Source organism: Lithobates pipiens, unplaced genomic scaffold (assembly GCF_037356315.1).
Source record: "Lithobates pipiens isolate NorthernLeopardFrog02 unplaced genomic scaffold, aLitPip1_a1.2 Scaffold_8, whole genome shotgun sequence".
NCBI classification, from domain to species: Eukaryota; Metazoa; Chordata; class Amphibia; order Anura; family Ranidae; genus Lithobates; species Lithobates pipiens.
In genome coordinates this window covers 281,702,221-281,726,633 of record NW_027507903.1, presented here as the reverse complement: position 1 = coordinate 281,726,633, position 24,413 = coordinate 281,702,221, and the positions used below count along the sequence as shown (strand labels likewise).

General features: G+C 44.5%; 1 protein-coding gene across 2 annotated transcripts in view; it reads right to left on the bottom strand.

Annotated features, from left to right (window-relative positions):
* The window catches only part of LOC143962744 (uncharacterized), a 435,927-nt gene that overhangs the window by 232,737 nt on the left and 178,777 nt on the right, over positions 1-24,413 (bottom strand). For both annotated transcript variants that reach the window (XM_077472147.1, XM_077472146.1), the window contains exon 6: positions 1,898-2,074. In XM_077472147.1, the coding sequence (XP_077328273.1) occupies positions 1,898-2,074 (177 nt within the window). The remainder of the gene's footprint in view (positions 1-1,897; positions 2,075-24,413) is intronic.

Genomic DNA, 24,413 nt, shown 5'->3' with positions numbered 1-24,413 from the left:
CACCCGTCACCTGACCCCGCCCCTCTGACGCTGGAGAGGGAAGCCAGGGGTTCCCCAGTGACGTGTGGGTGAACCCGCCCCTCTGATGTAACGCAGGTTTCCGTTACATCAGAGGGGCGGGGTCACCCACACGTCACTGGGGAACCCCTGGCTTCCCTCTCCAGCGTCAGAGGGGCGGGGTCAGGTGGCGGGTGGCCCCGCCCTCCTAATATAAGAAACGTTAGCGCTGGGATCTCCGCACTGTCTCCGGAGTGGAGACAGAAGACGGATGTATGGACAGCGCTGGACTGAGAGATCCCCCGTCGCTGGATATGATCATCCATCGCTGGACCCCGGATATTCATCGCTGGATAGCAAGAGTGGATTAGCACCGCTGGAATCTTTTTTTTATTTTTAATAAAGGAATTTTTCAAAAGTGTGTTTGTCTTATTTAACCATTTTTACACTTTCTTTGTGAAATGGTAGGGGTACTTTTGTACCCCCTTACCATTTCAAACAGGGGGGGGCCGGGATCTGGGGGTTCTCTTGTTAAAGGGGGCTTCCAGATTCTGATAAGCCCCCCGTCTGCAGACCCTCACAACCACTGGCCAGGGTTGTGAGGATGAGGCCCTTGTCCTCATCAACATGGGGACAAGGTGCTTTGAGGGGTCACAGACCCCCAAAGCATCCTCCCAATGTTGAGGGTATGTGGCCTGGTACGGTTCAGGAGGGAGGGGGGGCGCTCTCTCGTCCCCCCTCTTTTCCTGCGGCCTGCCAGGTTGCGTATTGGATAAAGGGTCTGGTATGGAGTTTTAGGGGGACCTCCACGTCAATTTTTTTTTTTAATTTGATGCGGGGGTTCCCCTTAATATCCATATCAGACCTGAAGGGTCTGGTATGGATATTTAGGGGGACCCCCACGTCAATTTTTTTTAAAATTTGACACGGGGTTCCCCTTAATATCCATGTCAGACCTGAAGGGCCTGGTAATTGAATTTAGGGGAACCCCCACGCTTTTTTTTTTTTTTTTATCAATGAATGAATGAATTGTCGGCTAATACAGAGAACACTCATTGAATGTTCTCTGTATTACGGGGAGCCGACAATTTAGCTGCAAGTGATTTTAAAAGACTTTTTTTCCTGCACAAATGACACTTTGTGCAGGGACAGTTCTAAGCACCAGAAACATGCGCCCCTTCACAGGCATACTATAGATACCCCCCAGCTACGAAATTTAAAGGAATATTACACTTTTATTGTTTCACTTTAATCATTATTAAAATCACTGCTCCTGAAAAAACGGCCGTTTTGAAAACTTTTTTTTGCATTGATCCATGTCCCCTGGGGCAGGACCCAGGTCCCCAAACACTTTTTAGGACAGTAACTTGCATATTACCCTTTAAAATGAGCACTTTAGATTTCTCCCATAGACTTGTATAGGGTGTTCCGGCTTTTCGAATTTGCTGCGAACAGCCCAAATTGTTCACTGTTCGCTGAACAGGCGAACAGGCAATGTTCGAGTCGAACATGAGTTTGACTCGAACTCGAAGCTCATCCCTAGTCACTAGCAATAATTGCATGTAATCCAACATCCTGTGCTGATCCCTGCTGAACTGACTGAGCTTCAAACCATCTATAGTCAGCTTTACAGTAACACACATGCACTTAGTATAAGAAAAAAATATCTAATACTAGGTTCAACTTAAAATACAGTAGCTGCTTTTTATTGACGAGTGTCTGGCTGGTGGACATGAGGTAGTGCTCTGTTTATCATGAAAAAAAGATATAGAAGAAACGTGAAAGAAAGCAAAAGGTGATATTTTGTACTACATTAAACACAATTTAGTATTTACTTACATTTTACTATACAAAATACCAACTTTGCATTATAAATGTAATTTAATAGCCGGAACCACACCTGAATCCGATGAGCAGTCTCCACAAGACTCACTCTGTGCATTTTCCAAAGACTGGAATGACCTGGTGTGTGGAGTCAACATATCCAGCTCATCAAAGGCATCCTGGTCATTGTCACTGAATTCAGACACTGCAGATTGTCTTAATGTTTCACCCAAATTGCTTGATTCAGAGAATGCTGGAGAAAAAAAAAACACAGATAATTTTCTCAGACAGATACAGTAAATACATATTTGAAGAAAATTGTACAGTGTACAAACTAGCCATTATTTTTTTTGGATAGAACAGGGAAAAGTTACAATCTTTGCCAGGTAGTTATTGTTTGTCCATTAGGGAGATTTCCCCTCACTTCCTATCCCAGTGATCACAAAACAGATGGTCAGGGAAAATCTCCTCAGCTGAAACATAAACATCTATGAGAACTTGAGGTAAGACCATTCCCCACTCTATCCAAAACTACAACAAGTTACACTTCAATCATCTTTCTTGATCATACATCACGGGACACAGGAGCTTCATTACATAGTGGGTTATATAGGCACCTCTGGTGATTGGACACTGGTTGACCCAATTAAAGAGAATTCCTCCCCTATATAACCCCTCCCATTAGGGAGGCACCTCAGTTTTTTCGCCAGTGTCTGGTGGACGGTCACGTAAAACTTAGCTCTATGCGGGTCCCAGCGAGGGCCGAAGGGCTACATCAAACCGGATCCATACCTCGGGCCGATATTTGACTCCCAAGATGGTATGGTACCCGGGCCTCGTCTGCCGAAGAAACGAGGTTCTGCCTGTAAGTCCTCTCCATTGGAAGACTGGGCTCTGGGACAACCAGACTTGGGGTACTGTTGACTCAGGGCGCCCGAAAGTTTCTGGCAGAGCTTTTTACATGGCCCAGGTAGGAGGATCTTTTCGTAAGAACCCCAGATACGCCTGAAGGTTGGCTAACAATACCCGCCGTGATGGGTGAAGGCTGGAATTGGTCTGAGATCAGCAATTCCTGCGGCGGGGACAGGTAAGGGAAGTCATCCTATATATTTTAATATATGAATGGATTTCTTCATTGTGAGTAGTTGTATGTCTTACCTGGTTTCCACCACTAGATGGAGTAAGAGCAGCCTGATGCACACTTACATGCCTTTCAAACAAACACGCTCAGTGAATGCCTGGTTCTCCAGCTACTCACGTCTCCCTTACAGTTCCTGCCACAAGTTAAGGTAAAAAAGGGGTCCCATGCAGGTCCAGGGGTTCCACGTTGCTCCCTTTGGGTTCTCCTTCCCCCCCCCCGGATCCCGCGGTCCTCGTGCGCGCTCCCGGCTTAATGGAGGAGGGGGGGGGGGTGTGGTTGCCAGCTGTGCACGTTTAGTGTGCTCAATGCTATGGTGCAGGCGCCAAACGGCCGTTTTAAAAAGCCCAGAGCGTCAGGGGACTGTAACGTGAAACACAGGAGCTGTGGGCTGTAAGCTTCCGTGGGAATTGGATCCAGGCAAAACCTTAAGACACCTACTCGGCATCAGGTTGTGCAGTTAAGCATATATTGATTTATTGTGAGACTTTAAGCACAAACAAACTGATTGCATTTGTACTAGTACCTCTGCTTTGTAGCTTTGGACTATGTCTCCTCGTAAGAGGGTTTCAGGGGCAGGTAATAAAAGCAATTACCATCCCCCTCTGCAAAAGTGGAGCCTGCATCTCAAGACGAGTCAGTGCCCCTTTCAGGCTTTGCAGCCTCTCCTAATGTCGCAGCCCCGGTATATGTCACTGAGGACTCCCTTAGGGCTACATTGGAGAGTTTTGAAGGGAGGATAATGAATTTTATTTCTGCCTCCCTAAAAGATAGCAAGAAAAGGGGTAGAGCCCCTCCCTCTGCTGAAATCCCTCTCTCGGACAGTTGTTCTGAAAATGAGGAGAGATCCCTATTTTTAGATAGGGATCATGAGCAGTCGGATGAGTCAGAGGAAGAGGAGATAGTCCCCTCCTCCCAGGCACTCAGAAAGCAGGTGCAGTATTATACTGAATTGGTGCGTACCAATGCCGGCTGCTGAAGTCGCTACATCCTCTGTCTCTTCCCTGGGAGTCAGGAAAGCCCCACAGACTGCTTGTTCCTTCCCAATTCTTCCTTTAATGGGTGACTTGATGTATGAGGACTGGGGACATCCCGATAAACTGTTTACTCCTCCCAAGAGGTTTTCCATGTATTATCCCGTGGAGGAAAGTTTCACCAAGAAATGGGGGGCCCCATCTGTCGATGCGGCTATCTCTTGTGTGAATAAAAACCTAACTTGTCCTTGGACAATGCGCAGGTATTTAAGGATCCAGCTGACAAAGGGCTGGAAACCTTGTTAAAAGCCTCCTTTTCCATGGCCGGCGCTGTGGTGCAACCTACAGTCGCAGCCGTGGGGTTGTGTCAGTTCCTTAAGGGACAGGTTAAACAGATGTTTGAACTCCTTCCCAGTGAGGAAGTAGAGAAATATGCAGAGATGCCTCACATCTTATGTTTCATAATTGATGCGATTTTGGATTCTGTCCAACAAGCATCACGTTTATCCCTCATGTTGGTACACATGCGTAGGGCTCTATGGCTAAAAGATTGGGCTGCTGTAATGTCATGCAAGAAGAGTAAACGTCCTTCATTCAGGCGTACTCTTTTTCCCGAAGCATCAAGCTCTAAACAGTGGCGACGGCCTTCCCAGCCCTCCTCGGCTAGAAAGCCTCAGGGCCGAGCCCAGGGACAGAGAAAGACTTGGGGGCGGAAGCCTGCCAAGCAGACCTCCTTGTGAAGGGGCGCCCCCGCTCGGCCGAGTGGGGGGAAGGCTCCTGCAGTTTGCAGGCGCCTGGCGGGAGGAGATTCAGGACAAATGGGTGATCTCTTCAGTGTCTCTGGGCTACAGGCTAGAGTTTCAGAAGATTCCACCCTCTCGTTTTCTAAGGTCAAGGATCCCCAGGGATCCGATAAAGCAGAAATCGCTATTTCTGGCCTTAGATCAATTACTATCCCAGGGTGTGATAGTAGAAGTGAGCCCGAAAGATCAGGGTTCAGGTTTTTATTCGAATCTCTTCACCGTTCCAAAACGGAAGTGTCAGACCTATCTTGGATCTGAGAGACTTAAACCGGTTTCTACACATCCAGACCTCCCGGATGCAGTCAATACGCACTGTGGTCTCCTCCCTGCAAGGAGGAGAATTCATGGCATCAATAGATATCAAAGATGCATATCTCCATGTGCCAACATTTCCCGCACACCAGAGGTTTCTGAGGTTCGCGGTAGAGCAGCGCCATTTTCAATTTGTGGCCCTGCCCTTCGGCCTAGCCACGGCCCCCCGAGTCTTCACGAAGATTCTAGACCCTCTCTTAGCAATCTTAAGGGTTCAGGGCATAGCCGTCATGGCTTACCTAGACGACTTGCTTCTCGTAGAGAGAACTGCAACGTGCCTAAGTCGCAGCGTCACCAAAACGCTAGAACATCTGGGCCGCCTAAATTGGATTATAAACCTAGAAAAGTCGTCTTTACAACCAACCACTAGGTTGGATTACCTGGGTCTGATTATCGACACCGCTCAAGGCAGGGTGTTCCTTCCAAGGCCAAAGGCCTTGGCCATTGGAGATCTGGTGCGCCTGATTCTGGGCAGAAGATCTTCCTCCATTCGGTTGTGCATGAGACTGTTGGGAAAGATGGTTGCCTCATTCGAGGCCGTCCCATTCGCCCAGTTCCACTCAAGGCCCCTGCAAAGATGCATCCTTGCGATTTGGAACAGGAAGCCCCAATCCCTGGATCTTCCTATGCGTTTATCCCCTCGGGCACGCAAAAGTCTTGTCTGGTGGTTACAGACCAAAAATTTGCTGAAAGGCAAAACTTTTCTTCCCCTCTCATGGAAGATTGTCACTACGGATGCCAGCCTGACAGGCTGGGGAGCCGTGTTGCAGGGAACATGTTCGCAGGGAAAATGGTCTGCGACCGAAAGTCTGCTGCCCATAAATATCTTGGAGATTCGGGCAGTTTACATGGCACTCAGAGAGTGGTCTCACAGACTGCGAGGTTTCCCAGTTCGGATTCAGTCCGACAATGCCACAGCGGTCGCTTACATCAATCACCAGGGCGGTACCAGAAGTCTGGTGGCCCAAAAGGAGGTGAATCGCATACTTGTCCGGGCAGAAGAGCATGTTCCGTGCCTCTCTGCAGTCTTCATCCCAGGAGTGGAGAATTGGCAGGCGGATTATCTCAGCCGCCAGCAGTTGTGCCCAGGAGAATGGGCTCTGCACCCCGATGTGTTTCGAGACATATGTTACAAGTGGGGCACTCCAGACGTGGATCTGTTTGTGTCCAGATTCAACAGGAAACTGGACAACTTTGTGTCAAGGACAAGAGATGCGCTTGCTCAGGGGTCAGATGCTCTGACGGTTCCCTGGGATCAGTACAATCTGATCTATGCCTTCCCCCCGAACCCGCTGCTATCGTGGTTCCTGGGAAGGGTCAAGAGGGAGACTAAGTCGGTCCTTCTAGTGGCCTCGGCTTGGCCCAGGCGACCATGGTTCATAGAAATCATGAAGTTGGTAGTGGGCAGGCCATGGACCCTCCCTCTCCGGCCAGATCTGCTCTCACAGGGTCCAATTTACCATCCTGCTTTACGCAGTCTGAATTTGACGGTCTGGCTGCTGAGACCCACATTTTGAGAGGCCGTGGTCTTTCGGGGCCAGTCCTTTCCACTCTGGTCAATGCCAGAAAGCCGGCCTCCAGGCGTATCTATTACAAGATCTGGAGGACATATGTTTCCTGGTGTGAACCCAGGAGATGGCATCCTAGAAGGTATGTCATTAGCAGAATCTTGGCCTTTCTCCAATCAGGCCTTGAAATGAATTTGGCCATAAGCACCATCAAGGTGCAGATTTCGGCCCTATCGGTCTTTTTCAAAGACCGCTTGCATCACATTCCCTAGTACGGGCTTTTATCCAGGGGGCTATGCGGCTAAAACCGCCAGTCAAACCTCCGGTATGCCCTTGGGATCTGAATTTGGTTCTCTCGGCCTTAGAAGCCCAACCATTTGAACCTCTGCATCTGGCTTCTTTAGCTCTCTTGACAAAGAAGCTGGTTTTCCTAGTAGCCATATCCACGGCTAGAAGGGTATCGGAATTGGCAGCTCTTTCCTGTAAAGAGCCCTATTTAATTATCCATAAGGACCGAGTGGTTATGCGTCCCAACAGGTCCTTTCTACCTAAGGTAGTTTCAGGTTTCCACCTGAATCAGGATGTAATCCTACCATCCTTTTTTCCGAATCCTCAGTCCACAGAGGAAGAATCCTTACACACTTTAGATGTGGTTAGAGCAATCAGTCTTTATCTTCAAGCAACTGCTCAGATAAGGAAAACTGACTGTTTATTTATTTCTGCCAGAAGGCCCTAGAAGGGGTCAGGCAGCGTCAAAGTCCACTCTCTCAGGGTGGATCAGACAGGTTATTTCTCAGGCCTATGACTTAAAGGGGAAGATTCCTCCTTTCAGGTGAAAGCGCACTCTACTAGGGCTGTAAGTGCTTCTTGGGCAGTGCATCACCAGGCCTCCCTGGCTCAGATCTGTAAGGCTGCGACTTGGTCATCAATCCACACATTCACCAGATTCTATCAGGTGGATGTCAGAGGGCAAGAGGATATCGCCTTCGGGCGCAGTGTACTGCAGGCTGCAGTTTAGGTCCTCAGGTCCCTGGCGGTCTATAATTATGATCTGTGTCTCCCTCCCCTCAACCTGAGCATTGCTATGGGACATCCCACTATGTAATGAAGCTCCTGTGTCCCGTGATGTATGATCAAGAAAATAGGATTTTTATATACAGCTTACCTGTAAAATCCTTTTCTTGAGAGTACATCACGGGACACAGGGCTCCGCCCCTCTTGGGTTTTACGTGGTTGCTTATTGCTTTGCTACAAAACTGAGGTGCCTCCCTAATGGGAGGGGTTATATAGGGGAGGAATTCTCTTTAATTGGGTCAACCAGTGTCCAATCACCAGAGGTGCCTATATAACCCACTATGTAATGAAGCTCCTGTGTCCCGTGATGTACTCTCAAGAAAAGGATTTTACAGGTAAGCTGTATATAAAAATCCTATTTTTTTTTTAAATCCTCATTGTACAGGCATTAGAACCAAGTCAGGCATTATTTTACTATCCAATTCTTTATTTATCATGACAGGGCCACTTTAACAAGGCCTCATTCATGCCTAAATTTAGCTTTATTAAATACAGATGTCATCTAAGAACTATAAGGACTCATTCACACGGGCGTACTGCGAAGTACAACCATACAGAAGTTCGTGCTTACATGGCCGTGGGAGGCAGAGGTGGTCTGTGTGGTTGGGTGGCTGGGTGCATTCAGCCTCTCCAAGTCAACCTGTTCATGGATCTTCACTGATCACTATGTGCATCCCTGGATGATTCTTGGTTTAGAATGCAGACCGATCCATGAAGATGCATTTAGCTTAAGGTGGCCAGATTTTTAACCCTTTCATGACCAAGCCTATTTTTGGCATTTGGTGTTTACAAGTTAAAATCCATATTTTTTGCTAGAAACTTGGAACCCCCAAACATTATATATATATATATATATATATATATTTTAGCAGAGACTCTAGAGAATAAAACGGCGATTGTTGCAATATTTTATGTCACATGGTATTTGCGCAGCTGTGTTTTAGACGCAACTTTTTGGGAAAATGGACACTTTCATGAATTTTAAAAAAACGAAACAGTAAAATTAGCCCATTTCTTTGCATAATGTGAAAGATAATGTTACGCCGAGTAAATAGATACCAAACATGTCACACTTTATAATTGCATGCGCTCGTGGAATGACGACAAACTACGGTACCTAAAATCTCAATAGGCGACGCTTTAAAAAAAATTCCGGTTACCAGGTTAGAGTTACAGAGGAGGTCTAGTACTAGAATTATTGCTCTCGCTTTGACGATCGTGGCGATACCTCACATGTGTGATTTGAACACCTTTTACATATGCGGGCGCGACTTCCGTATGCGGTTTCTTTGCTTCGCGAGCTCGCGGGGACTACAGGTTTTTTCTTTTTTTTAATCTGGCACCATTGACAGCCGAGTAAATGGGAAGTGACGTCATGACATCGCTTCTGTGTTTACCATTAGGAGACTGGAATGAAACTGCTTACGGCTTCATTCCAGTCCCTGCCCAGCTGGCGGAGGAATCAGATGTGCGATCGGTACTCCCGATTGAACGGGAGCACGGGTAAGAGCGGCGGGAGGCGGCGGGAGGGGGGCCGTCCCCTCCCGCTCCTCCGGCATAACAGCCGAGCGGCTTTTAGCCGCATCAGTTGTTATGGCTGGAAAGCCAATCGCCTGCTCGGAAAAACGGTACCGGGATGATCCCTGCAGGTGCGGGCATCATCCCGGTATAACCCCCGGAAGCCGAGAACGTACATCTGCGTATGCTCGGCGGCAAGAGGTTAAAATAAAATCCAGGGACATATTTTTTATTGGCAAATGGTAAACTATTTTATAAGCATATTTTCCTCAAATTATATATGCAGTGTATGTGGTATGTGTTTATGTAATGATTGTATGATCTATATGTAATTTCTCACGTTTCGTCCATGAGATAAAGAGTAAAAAAAAGATACTTCTTATGCCGCGTACACACGACCGGACTTAGGTCCGAGAGACTTTCGACGGAGTTCTAACGGAGTTCTGACAGAGTTCTGACGGACTTTCCGAATGAACGGACTTGGCCACACACAATCACACCAAAGTCCGACGGATTTGAACGTGATGACGTACGACCGGAATAGAATAAGGAAGTTCATAGCCAGTATCCAATAGCTGCCCTAGCGTCAGTTTTTGTCCGTCGGACTAGCATACACACAAGTGGATTTCTCGGTAGGAACTGGGTCCAGCGGAGTTCTGGCGGAAAAATTTGAAACATGTTCCATTTCTAAAGTCTGTCAGACTTTTGCAAATCAAAATTCAGCTGCAGCCCACACACGATCGAATAGTCTGCCGGAATTGTTCTGTCGGACCTTTGATGTTGAAAAGTCCGGTCGTGTGTACGCGGCATTAGAATTTTTTGAGATATGACTACCAATTTTTATGAAGATAAGATGAGAAAAAACAGTGCAGAGTTCAGGAGTGCGTTACATAAAGAATTCAGGGCTGAGGAGCATGCTACATAAAGAATGCAGGGCTAAGTAGCGCTCAGGAGCTTGCTACATAAAGAATGCAGGGCTCAGGAGCTTTCTACATAAAGAATGCAACAAAAAATATATATAAAAGGTGGCGCTAAGCATATACAAGTGAATGTACAGTATATATCATGAACCAAATTTTATAAAGATATATCACTGCAAATAAACACATAAAATTGAAAAGCAATGACAAAGTAGTAGGTTGCACTCCCATGTAAAAGTGCCTGCCTGGCACTAGGGAAAACAGTGTGGGGGGATCTGGCTGGTTCCTAACGCAGTAGCATGCATTCCACGTCCCACTCGTAGGGGTAAAGCTTGGTGTGGGGTGACAAATCAGGACCCGGAAGTGACAAATTCTCCGCTCCAACGTATGTATGGGATGGTTGTGATTGGTGAGACTCCTCCAAAATGAAGGAGAGGTCAAATCTTTAGCGCAAATTTTTCCTCTAGGGAGGCCAATCCACACACTCTGTCAACACCATTATAAAATAGCCAACCATTTAGAAATTACCGAAATGTTAACAAACATAATTCCAATTTTAATGGAACAATGATCCTGTCACATATATATGTGAATAAACTATAATAATTTAAATAAATTCATTTGACATACCACAGAGGGGAATTTCTCTGATCAGCGCCATCTTGTGGATGCTAATCTAATAATATTGGAAATAGCCTCATGCGAATATGAAGGTATGTTTGTGGACAAATAAAAAAATAAGTATACAAAATATTATTAAAATGATTATATTAAAAAAGATTATATAAAAAAATGTAAGAAGTTGATATATGGTAAAAATACCCCTGTAGTTAGTATATAAAAAAAGGGGGAAAACGAGTAATGTATGAAATATTCCCCATATGCAGTACTCCTTACCCCCAATCTGTCTGTCTATCTCCTACTCAATTAACTTTTAGACGATCCCTGAAAACCCTCCTCTTCAGAAAAGCCTATCCTACCACACCTAACAACTGTATTTTCATTTTGTCCATCTGATCATCACCCACAGCTACTACCCTTTGTTCCACTTGACCCTCCCTTCTAGATTGTAAGCTCTAATGAGCAGGGCCCTCTGATCCCTCCTGTATTGAATTGTATTGTAATGTCTTCCCCGATTTTGTAAAGAGCTGTGCAAACTGTTGGCGCTATATAAATCCTGAATAATAATAATAATAATAATAATAATAATAATGTATGCAAGGTTGTACTGCCCCCCCCAGGTTCTTTAATTTTGGGTTTTAAAAGAGTGGGACGGTCAATTTGCCTGACTTGTTCTCTCGTATATTCTAGTTGTCGCTTTCTGTATCCTTTCTCCACAAATCTGCCTATAAGCATGTTAGTCTGGGCCATATAATCTTCCTCTCTTGCATTATTACGTTTGATTCTGAAATCGGCCCTTGGGAATTGCTCTCACAAAGTTTGGGTGGTGACAACTACGACTGGAGATGTACCCGTTCCTATCGGTATGATTCCCCAATCCAAATCCTTCCTTATTTATCTCTAAATCCAAAGATTGAATACAAGATGGATGGCACGTGCTGGTAAATTTTATACAATACTTATTACGGTTTATTGTAGAAACACTTTTAGTTGTTCTTGTGATCCCTCCCATTTGAGGAATACATCATCTATGTATCATAGGTACATTTTTAGTTGTGGGCCACTGATTTGTAAAGATGCTTTCTTCTTCCCATTTGTTTAAAAAAATATTAGCAACACTCGGTGCATATCTTGCCCCCATAGCCACCCCTTTCACTTAATTATAGAAGTCACCGGCATGACAAAATTATTATTAGTCATTGCCATATCCAAAGCTTCAACAAGAAATTTTATTTGGGAGGTCTTAAGATTGGAATATTTATGTAATGCCAATAGAGTGGCACTAAGGGCATCTTGTTGACCAATGTTAGTATAAATAAATTCCACATCAACTGTAACCAGCAATGTGTTCTCTCCTAACTCCATCTCCTTAATTGTATTAATGAGCTCCCTACTGTCTTTAAGGTAAGTTTTGCCCATTGTTGCAATGGGTTGTAGAAAAACATTGATGTATTCCCCCAAGTCTAGAATATATATAATCAATGCCACTGACTATGGGTCTACCTGGGGGGTGTTTTTATTTTAATGTATCTTCGGGATTTCATATATGACTGGAATTTTTGGAACTTTAGGTAGTAAATATTTAGCTTCTTTTTTGTTACGTGTTCCCATTTTGGAAGCTTTATCAATCAGCTTAGAAAGAGATATGTTTAATCTACCAGTTGGATCACCTGGAAGTTTTTTTATAAGTGGTTGAGTCCTGCAATATTATTTGCATTTCTGCACTGTAATCCTCCCTTTTCAGGATTACCAGGCCTCCCCCTTTATCAGCCGGTCTAATTACTATATATTTTTTTTTCTATTGTTTGAATGGCTTCTCTGGTTTGTTTAACTTTTCTCTTCTTAGTATAGGGGATGGCTTTTATATCTTCCTTCACCATATATTTGAATACCTCAATGAACCTATGGGAAGGACCTTTGGGGTTAAAGGCTGAATTGTTTCGTAGCTCAGTATGGATAAAGGACTGTAGAATGACTTCTTTTGTTTGTTTCAAATGCTCTTCGAAAAAAAAAAATTGACATTCAATTTTCTGGCACATTTTTCCAGATCTATGAATGCTCAAATTTGTTGAGAAACTTGGCCGGGGAAAATTTCAAACCTTCACTAAGAATAAGAAGTTCCTCCTCAGTGAAGGAAATATCTGTGAGGTTGAAGATGCCTGCCATTAAACTTCTCTTTTCCTTTTCTTTCCTGCCCCCTCTGCATCCTCTCCTGTGTTTTCTGCCAGACGGTGGATGGTTGGAAAGGGGTGTGAGTAATGGTTCCCCCTCTGTTGATAGACTGGCTGTAGAATTTTGAATGGTTCTCGCCATGTCTTTCATTCCCCCTCTGGTGATGGTGTGTATTCTGGGATAACCTCCCTCTCCCCCTAAAATTACCCCTATGGTCACCTCTATATTGTCTTGACCTAGAGGCATAGACATCATAATAAGGTGTTCTTAGGGTTTGTGGGTCCCGAAGAGGGGCATAGTGGTTGTATGTAGGTACACTATATTGGGGGATTAGAGGTGAGGTGATACTCCAAAATATCGGTTCTGCTTCATTGTCACCATAATTGGGTGTTGAGGGTGATGAACTTTATTGGCTTTTTTATTTCCTTTTTTAGCTGGTTGGGGGCCAATACCAATACCTAAGGTTGGTTGGTGGGAGTGAATGGGTTCCTGTCTCCTCCCCTACTTGGGAAATATTGGAATCTTGCCATTTATAAAGTGTATTATCTTTATAGTCTTTCATATCTCACTGATATTTCTTTATTTTGTTATTTTTTGTTTCATTATCCTGCTTAGTGAGATAATGTTGGAGTTTCTCCGTTTTGATTTTATACTCTGGGGTGTCAGAGAATAGTGCCACTTTATCCGTAAGTGTTTTTAGTTGGGATCCCAATAATTGTAATTTGGATTTTCTTTGATTAATTATTAATCCCATCAACTTCTTTTCACACTGGTTAAAGAATTGGTTCCATTCTTTGAGTAGGTTCCCATCTTCCAAGCCATCACTGGGATCAAGATCCCATTCCATAAAGAATGCAGGGCTCAGCTGTGCCCATCAATGCAGCCTGACCAGTGCTCATCTATGCAGCCTCACCAGTGCCCATCTGCGCAGCCTCACCAGTGCCCACCAATGCAGCTTGACCAGATCCAGCAATGCAGCCTGGCTAGTGCCCAGCAATGCGGTCTGGCCAGTGCCCAGCAATGCAGCCTCACCAGTGCCTACGAATACAGCCTCACCAGTGCCCAGCAATGCAGCCTGACCAGTGTCCATCTATTCAGCCTCACCAGTGCCCATCAATGCAGCCTAACCAGTGCCCATCCAATGCAGCCTGACCAGTGCCCGTCTAAGCAGCCTCACCAGTGCCCATCCAATGCAGACTGGCCAGTGCCCAGCAATGCAGCCTGAGCAGTGCCCATCTATGCAGTCTCACCAGTGTGCATCCAATGCAGCCTGATTAGTGCACAGCAATTCAGCCTGGCCAGTGCCCAGCAAGGCAGCCTGACCAGTGCCCATCTATGCAGTCTCACCAGTGCCCATCCAATGCAAACTGACCAGTGCAAGCAATGCAGCCTGTCAGAAGTCTGGAGGGAGGCAGAGATGCTGAGAGGGCTCCCCTTGCGGCCAAGTGCAGCACAACCCTGAAGATGACACAGGGATGCAGTGCCCACAGAAGCATGGGTTGCCTGGTAGTAGCAGCAGATGACTGGAGCTGAGTTGAGCAAGATTCTGGGGGCAACCGTGCTTGGGAAGTCCAAGAGAAGAATGAACGAAAGTCCAATAGCAGGGTCAAGGCCAGGCCAGGGGTCAAACACAGTAGATCAGTCCTGAGGTCGGAGCTATGGGTCCTGAGCTGAAGACCGGAGTATTGGAGTCCAAAGCCGAGCCGGGATCGGATGCAGGGAGCAGACAAGGGACGTCTGGTACAAGCCAGTAGTAAGAGTCAGGAGAACAACAGGAGCAGGTCAAACAAGCCGGGTCGGTACACGGGAGATCAGATAGCAGGAATCACGGACACAGGTATACAGGAGAAGCTGACGATAATCCAGCAATGCAGCACTGTCAGATGGACGTTTAAATAGGTAAGGCGCCTATGTCATGTTGTATGCGCGCCATTGCGTTCGTATGCCTACGACGTTGTAACATTATGCGTTCGTACCACCATCGCGTGCACGCGCTTGCTCAGACGTAATACCGGGCGTTCGTTTTAGAATCACATTGCGACTCCGAGTGCGCTGACGCGCGTTAACACGACCATACCTTGCGAGGTTGCGCATAGGGATGTGCCTATTTCCCTGACACAGCCTGACCAGTGCCCATCTATGCAGCCTGACCAGTGCCCAGCAATGCAGCCTCACCAGTGCCCACCAATGCAGCCTCATCAGTGCCCATCTATGCAGCCTGACCAGTGACCATCAAACAGCCTCACCAGTGCCCACCAATGCAGCCTGATCAATGCTCACCATTGTAGCCTGACCAGTGCCCACCAATGCAGTCTGACCAGTGACCTGAAATCCAGCCTGACCACTACCCAGCAATGCAGCCTGACTAGTGCCCAGCAATGCAGCCTGACCAGTGCCCAGTAATGCAGCCTGACCATTGGTCAGCAATGCAGCCTCACCAGTGCCCATCTATGCAGCCTCACCAGTGCCCATTCAATGCAGCCTGACCAGTGCCCAGCAATGCAGCCTCACCAGTGGCCATCCCAGCAGCCTCACCAGTGCCCATCCAATGCAGCCTGACCAGTGCACATCAATGCAGCCTGACCAGTGCCCATCTATGCAGCCTCATCAGTGCCTATTTATACAGCCTCACCAGTGTCCATCTAATGCAGCCTGACCAGTGCCCAGCAATGCAGGTTGACCTGTGCCCATCTATGCAGCTTCACCAGTGCCCATCTATGCAGCCTGACCAGTGCACATCCAATGCAGCCTGACCAGTGCCCATCTATGCATCGGACTGCCCCCCACTGGTATGCCACTGGCTTCAGCGTTCCCCCTCTGACTCAGCACTTGCCCAGGATTGGTCTTGCACCTGACACCGCCCCTGAAACCCAGGGACAAAACCGAGGACAGGCTGGCTCAGAGGAGAGTGTCCTCAGTCCGGGAACTGTTCCCGGAAACCAGGGATGTCTTATCACCCTAATGTAGCTGCCTGCTTGTAATTTGAACAGACTGACTGCTCACTGCTGCATGGACCACCTGTGCCTCCTTGGTGCATAACATGACCCTATGGGCGGGTTACAGATCAGTACGCCCCTGTGAATGAGGCTTAAACAAATTGTATGCCTCTTAGATAACCCTTACTTGTGTTTAGATGCCCCTACTTAAAAGTAGTTGTTAACATACTAAGTTATAGACACTTTCTTATACAGTTATAAACTTTGCAGCAACCATAACTGCTTTTTTCCATTTTGGATAAATTAAGAGAGAGTCAAAACCACTGTCAGTTTATTTTTGTCATATGTGTCCCAATAGGGAGATTTCCCTACAGCCAAAACAGGAAGTGAGAGAAAATCCTTGCAAATTAAGGGATACCCAAGGGGAACCCTAGGTCACCAGAACTAGTGTCCCTATTGAAAGATTCCTCTCTATTACTTTTTGGGGGACAACTCAAATTTTAGGGTTTTCTTTTATGTTCAGTTTCAATGATAATGGTAAATAGGACAAACGGAGAGGGTGAATCTCCCTAACAGTGGCAGAGACAGCAATAAAAACTGACTGGTGTCCTAATCCATCTCCACTCTGTCAAAAACAAAAAAAAATATTGGCCTTTAGTTATACTTTAAGGTAACATAGACTTTAAAGCAGTTTTAGCTGCATTTAGTCACATTTACACATGTTTAGATTAATTTAGCCATGTTAGAGTTTCTAATCAGATCGTGGGTGTATTGAATTCTGTTTTTGCTAAACACAGCTAAACTGACTGTATGTAAATGCAGAAAAAAAGCATAGTGTGAATGTTACATTAAAACATCATTACATGCATTTTTATGTGCATTTTAGAATACACAAAAACACATGTGTCAGGAAAATACATTGAAAACAATAAGCCTGTTCACATCTGCGCACTGCGTCTTGCTAAAAATTAGGTATGTCCAATTTTCTGTGCATTCTCATGCATTATGATGTCCAATAGAATGATGAAAATGTATGTAAATACACTACAATGTACAATAAACAATACACTGGACAAATGTGGACAGAGATAGATGTGAAACCAGGCCTAAGAATTAAAGATTTTTCACTTGGCTGGATCTCCTTTTATCTGGCTGAGTTGAATGCAAGAAAATAATAATTTTATCCTGAAAAGAGCATCAATTGTCATAATCTGGCTATCTATGGAGAGCAAACTACTGATAACCAGAATTGTTGAGTATATTTAGCATTAGCCATCTGCTACCAGTGTAAAAAGTGGTGACAGGCCAAATATTGAAGGCAATGTTTATAGACATGTAATGCTGCTGTTCTGTGAAATTACATTCTTCAGCTTTTCAGTTATCACTACAAAAAAAAAATCTACATTTATGCAGATTGCAGAACATAAAAATGAAAGTGTGCCTGTTCAGAAACTTGCAATGAAGCATATCATTTAAAGTAATTGTAAAGGACAATTTTGTTAAAAAACAGACATGATATACACAGCGATGGATCGTGTGCGTATGCGTGTGTGTGTGTAAGTGTGGAATGCATTAGGGTAAAAATGTTTAGGCTTTAGAACCACTTTAAAGATGAGCTTTAGGCAGATATAAAAGCACAGTTTATTTCCAATTTGCTAATTATCCAGAATCTGGCCTAATTTCAGCCTCCTGTAGTCCACTTTAGAGTGGGAGGACCAGTATTCTCAACCATCATGCTCTTCTGTATGAATATGTGATGACCAGCTACATAATAAAAGAGGAAAAGAGGACAGGGACTGTTGCTGCTCATTCATTTTTCAATCAAAGGCTGGGGGCAAGGAGAAGACCAGACCATACTGCTGAACTGCAGTCAAGAAAAGTCAGGTCATCAACTTGGCTGCGCTGCCTGGCTTAGGAATTGTAAATTCTTTGGCATGTAAAACTGCTCTAATATGTGTACAGTATTTCAAATATACATTTGGAGGTTTTCTGGAGTTCATGATTAAACCCTAATCTATCCATTAGTCGCTAGTGTTGGGTTTTTCAGATTCCAGACTGCTTCTTCCCCTTGTCTTCTTTCTTAGAACGTGTCAACAGCCCAAAAGCTTAGCTCAGCTTGTTGCATCGGGGCTATATGCAGCCTTCCACCATGACAAAAAATAAATAAATCAACAAACAAAATAAATCAACTGGTGCACTTCAGAACAAATTATATGATTAAAAATAATAAACTCATATGAAAAGGCATCTCTGTATTGTTGCTTTTTTTACTGCTACGTTAATTTAGAAGTGAAATTAGGCTATAGACATTTAATATTTACATATTTGTAACAAGCAATAAATCATTTTTAAAATAAGCCCTCGCTGGCCTCTTTAGCTGCAGGCACTGTGGAGTAATTAAAGCTGAAGTTTAGTAGCAGTCACTGCTGTTAACCTTCAGGATATAACTGGTAAAGAGGACTGGGAAGAGACCAAATAGGCACAACATCTCAAAATTAAATTAAGAAAGATAAGTATAGTTTGAGGGACTTTTCAGATGCCACAATGCATGTTAGAACATATTTTATAGGTAGGTTATTTTATTTTAACAAAAATCATGTTAATCAAACAAGTGAAGCATTGTCAATATACATATTGACATTCGCCAACTATAGTTTCAATATGTCCCTAATAATGCAATGTTATCAGATGATTGTTTTTCTTGTATTTGGTATACAAGTAGTCGCTTTAATGTGTTTCGTGATTAGCTTCATCAGGAAGACTTACTACTTGAAAAACAAAGCCATGCCCACCGAGGACAGGCTAGAAGACACCCAAGCTATCCCACATAAAAGGAAAAGCTGAGATTACCCACGGCCCTTTGAAGTCTTAAGCCTGGTACACACCCGCTGGTTTGAATGAAAAAAAACTGACAGCCTGGGTCGGAGCAACTGTACTAACAATTCCAACATTAGTACAGCAATCTCCCCTGCTGAGTTGTTGTGTTCTGATAGGGGGACACCCCCCCCCGAGCACTCCAAGCTCTGATTGGGAGGAGGAGGACAGCTGCTGGTTTTCCAGCATGCTTTTTCGACAGAAGCTGGCCAAGTTTGGCCGGCGTCTGTCGGATCCACTGACATACACACAGGTTTATATTGAACTGGCAGATGCCTCCCGACATTCTTCCCATGTGTACTAGGCATTAGTTTGATTATTCTTTTCTATCTCTGAAGATCAAATTACAAGAACTTGTTTCAGTCCGGTGCAATTCTAGAGCTGCAGTGTTTGGGCGTCCTGTAGTGTTTACCCTTCAGTGTTATCATTTTATCAAATGTCAGATAGCTGTTCCTCTTAACCTTTGGTACAAGTTGACTTTTAAGGCTGGCCCTGACCACCTTGAGTGCAGCCCACTTGGTCTAAAGCCCTTTCTCTCCATTCCAGAGCTCACTGAGTGGCTCTGCTGGGAATCACAGTCACAGAATCCCCACGCAGCTCCAGTCATTCCTATTGGGAGAGTTATATTCTACAGAGGACTTCAAAGAACACAGCTCCCCATAGCAATGAATGATGCCTTTGGTACAAGTTGACCTTTAAGGCATGCCCCAACTCCCTGAATGCAGCCCATTTGCTGTAATACTTACCTCTCTTCCCGAACCAGATCTGTTCCCTGTGGCCCTGCCCAGAGCCACACAGTCTTTCTCTGTAAAACACCCCACAAGGACCCTTCATGCCATGGTCCCACTTATTCCTATTAAGAGAGTTGTGCTCTGCAGAAAGCTGCCATGAGAACAGGCCCCTATAGGAATGAATAATGCCTCTGAGTACATGCATATAATGAAGAGGACCTGGTAGGGTCATTTTTTGAAGAAACGCTGTGTGGCCCTAGGCAGAGCTGCACAGTGAAGATTAACTGAGGATGAGGCCAGGCATTTCTCCAGGCTGGCTGCATTCATTGGGGTTGGGGCAAGGCTTAAAGGACAACTTTTTCCACAAGTTCCAGCTTAACTATGGGTTAAAAATTAATAATGCTAAATGTATACTTTTCCCACCCTCTTTTATTAAAAATTTATATTAACATTTGTAATCCTTGAACATCTCTCCAAACTGTAATCAGAGAATACAGCTCGGACTTTCAGAGAAACTGACTAGGTACCATTATATTAGCCTCTGGAACTCTGTTATTTCTTCAAATGTTTCCATTATCTGATGTAGCTCCATAGAATATCCACTTCGGAATTTTTTTTTCAAAGGTGAAATAGGTAATTTTGCAATGAAATACATTTTTTCCAAATCCCTAGCTGCCACTTTTGTAATAGGCTGGTAAATCCCATAGGTGACTTTAGGATATGCCTGCCCATAAGACAATGCCTGAGAACCAGATGCCACAAGAACTGCACCTCCAGACTTGTCTAACAAATAAAACAGCGAGCGAGTATAGATTTTTATTTAACTCAAAAAATGTTCACATGACCAGTCAAAGAACTGCTTGAACCAAATAGTTCCATAGACTACCCAATAATCATTACATCACTGCAAGGTAACCTATAAGGAACCTGTAAGGAAAAACTTGAAAGTTGCCATTGCTAACTTGGTATTCTGTGCTGTCCCCTCCCTGTTGTGATGTGTTCTCCTGACCTTCTTGTGGCAATATGTTTAATCAGTGATATAGAACAAATATGCAAATAAAGGCTTATAAAATCCTTATCCTCATAGCAACACAAAAAGAATAGTAGCCAGAGGGCCAGTGTAATAGTAAGGATACTAGCTTCTTCAGAAGAAAGTCAGCAACTACGTGCAGCAGTTTTTATCTCAGCAAAAATATGCTTCACATTTTTGCATCACTAGTAAGCACTAGATACTGTATGATTGGTCAGACTTCTAGCATAACCATACTTATAGTACAGGTATCCTTTAAATACCACCCTCCATTATCTCCGCTCCAAGTCTTACACTTTCCTTATCTCTATTCATCTGGGATCTTCTATGTGCAGCCTTCTGGGAATCACAGAGCCTCTGAAATTATTATGGCTGAGTTGTGCTTATTATTCTTATGTCAATTTATTCTTATGGAAAGGTCACCTAAACGTTGATGGCCTTTCTATAGGAATGTCTGCCTATACACATAGGAAGCAGTGCCCAGACAGGAGACTTTTGGCAAAGTGGCAGGCTACATAGCAAACATCTCAAAGGATCTAGGATTGGTTTGTATAAAATTTAGGGGACACTAAATGCACATTTATCCTTTACACATGAACAAACATGTACAGCCAGTCCCCAATAACCCTCATTAGACAAGCACATAACATGGGTCTATACTTTTCACTCAATGGACCTAGCTGAAAAGATCTCACAACCCAATGTAAAAAGCACATATGTTTATCTTTACAAAGTAGTGGGTAATATTTCTTAATTTTTTGACACCAATGCTACTAATTAATGATACTTCCTAATTATTTTTTATTAATAGTTATTGGTTACTCTAAGTTAAAAAGGTGATTAAAACAAATGTTTTTTTAAGGCTCCGTACAAATATGAAGAAGATTAAAAAAATTAAGCAGATTTAATCTATTTTATGCTTTAATTCCAATGCGCACTGGATTAAATCTGATCAGAAAAGGAGTAGGAGGGTGTTATCAAACCTGATGAAAAGCAAACATTATGCATAGCAACATCTCAAAGAGATGCGCCACTCTGCTGGGAAAATTCAAGACAAAAGCACGATGTGGCAAGACATTTCAAAGCATATTGCACCTGTCAAATGTCTGTCATTTTCTATAGAAGTGTATCATTCTCAGAATCAAAGGGGAAACTCAAGCAAAGTCATTTAGAACAACACACTACTTTGTTTCCTGCCTCTAGCCCACTCCGCCATGCGAACACTATTTAACACTATGTTATAGATTGCCAAAAGGGAGCAGACAATGAGAAGGTCTCGTTCATTGTCAAGGACAGTTACACTTTAAAGATGGTGCTGAAAGAAGGTTAAATGGGTCAACAAGGAATTGTGGACCATGCGAATATCACCCAAAAAAAAGGATTTAAAATCACACAATAAAATTTATAATACCAGGGAACGTGTGGCCATTTGGCAATCCAATATTAATGAACAAAGAAAACAAAACATATAGAAGAGCCATTTTTAATGTACGTCTTCCTTTTGTAAAAATATTATACAAATACGCTTTAATACAGATTTCCTTTAAAGCTGAATCCAGACAGATATAAAAGGCACTGATTAATATGGCTCAGTGATTATTAATACATTATAATTTTTATATTTAAGCAGTTTAAGTGTCTGATTTGGCTTGGTGTCATTCTCTTGCAACCTCCATATAGCAGAACACCAGGAGGGGTGGGGAGTTACAGTTGCAAGGAGCATGCGGATAAAATGAGAAAGCAAAGTGGCAGAGAGGTGATCTCTTTGGTATGCTTCTTCTCCTTTTACTGCCAAGCCACAGGGAGGAATGAGGAGGAGATCTGTAAGTAATGCCCTGTACACACAGTCGGAAAAAGTCAGATTGGATTATGTTGTCGGAAAATGCGATCATGTGTGGACTCTATCTGACTTTTTCCATCGGAATTTCCGACCGTGTGTACAGGGCATTACTTACAGATCTCCTCCTCATTCGACAACAAAATCCAATCTCATAAATTCCAATCGTGTTTAGACAATTCCGACGGACAAAGTGCCACGCATGCTCAGAATAAACTAAGAGACGAAAGCTATTGGCTACTGGCCCGTTTATAGTCCCAACGTACGTGTTTGACGTCACTTCGTTCAGAATGATCGGATTTTCCAACAACTTTGTGCGACTGTGTGTATGCAACACAAGTTTCGGACAAAATCCATCGGAAAAAATCAGACGGATTTTGTGGTCGGAATGTCCGTCCATGTGTACAGGGCATTAGACTGGAAATGCAGTAGCACAAGGTCAGGCCTCCTACCCTGCCAGGCTATACTGAACCATGTGGCGTAGCTGTATAAATTTTAGAACTGAATGGACAGAAATACAAATTCTTTTAGCAGGTGAAACAGCTCCCTTATATGTATGGTATCAGTGTTTATCATTTAACACCTTCATCATTAATACATTAAAAATGTGACAATAGCAAGCTGTGTAGACCCTTAAATTAACCTTTCTCTCCACCCAAGGACAAAAATCTACTATAAATGAAGAAGATATATATTTGAACCTGGATTTGAAATGCACAGTAGTATGTTTTAGGTGACAAAAGAACTGTAGCTTCTGGCTTTCTCTTATGCTCTGTACACATGGTCAGACATTCCGACCACAAAATCCATCTGATTTTTTCTGACGGATTTTGGCTGAATCTTGTTTTGCATACACACGGTCGGATAAAGTTGTTGGAAAATCCGATCGTTCCTAACGTGGCGATGTTCGTTGCATACGACGGGACTAGGTAGAGGCCAGTAGCCAATAGCTTTCGTCTCGTAATTTATTCTGAGCATGCGTGGCACTTTGTCCGTCAGAATTCTCTACAAACAATCGTAAAAAGTCCGATCAGATTTTGATGTTGGAAAATTTTAGATCCAGCTCTCAAACTTTTTCCGTCTGAATTTCCGAATGAAAAAGTCAGATAGAGCCCACACACGATCGGATTTATTTCTGACCATGTGTACACGGCATTAGGCTAACCATGCACAATGGAATCTGATATTATGACCATAAACAGTCAGGCCTAGGTAAATTCACCGCTTGACCTGATGGGCAGCCTACTTGACAATAGAGAGTTATGCCGCGTAGACACGTAGCCGACCATCCGGCAGACTTAGTCCGGCGGACTTCCCGCCGGACTGACAGCCGGACTTTCCGAACGGGCTACTTGCCCACACACGGCACTTTTTCAGCGGACTAATACGGCGTACTAAGTCCGCCGGACTATCCGCCGTACTTTTGAAATGAACAGACTCGCCCACACGCGCGGAGGAAAGTCCGCAGAAGACCGGGCCACCGCCTGTAAAAGAGCTAGAAGCAGGTGCGGTGGCCCGGCAAGAAGAACCGAAGAGGGGGACAAGACCCCCGAAGTCGGAAGAAGAGGGCGGCGGCGAAGAAGAAAGCTGGGCTCCTCCGCTAGCAAAAGAGCTAGCAGAAGATAGCGGAGGAGTCCGGCGAAAAGACCCCCGAAGACGGAAGACCCCCGGAGCTGTGCAATAAACTATTTTAACCCTTGTGTGTTGTGTTTTTTTTAACTTTTTTTTTACAGGTGAATGGGTAGGGGTACATTGTACCCCATACTCATTCACATAGGGTGGGGGGGGGCGGTATCCGGAGGCCCCCTTATTAAAGGGGGCTCCCGGATTCCGATAAGCCCCCGCCCGCAGACCCCGACAACCAATGGTCAGGGTTGTCAGGAAGAGGCCCTTGTCTTCATCAACATGGGGGCAAGGTGCTTTGGGGTGGGGGGGCGCGCAGCCCTCCCTTCCCCAAGGCACCCCCCATGTTGAGGGCAAGCGGCCTGGTACGGCTCAGGGGGGGGCGCTCGCTCGTCCCCCCCTTTCCTGGCCGGCTGGGTAGCGTGCTCGGACGAGGGTCTGATGTGGACCTGGGGGGACCCCCACGCCGATTTTTTCTGCGTTGGGGTTCCCCTTTAAGTCCATACCAGGTGACGGGCCAG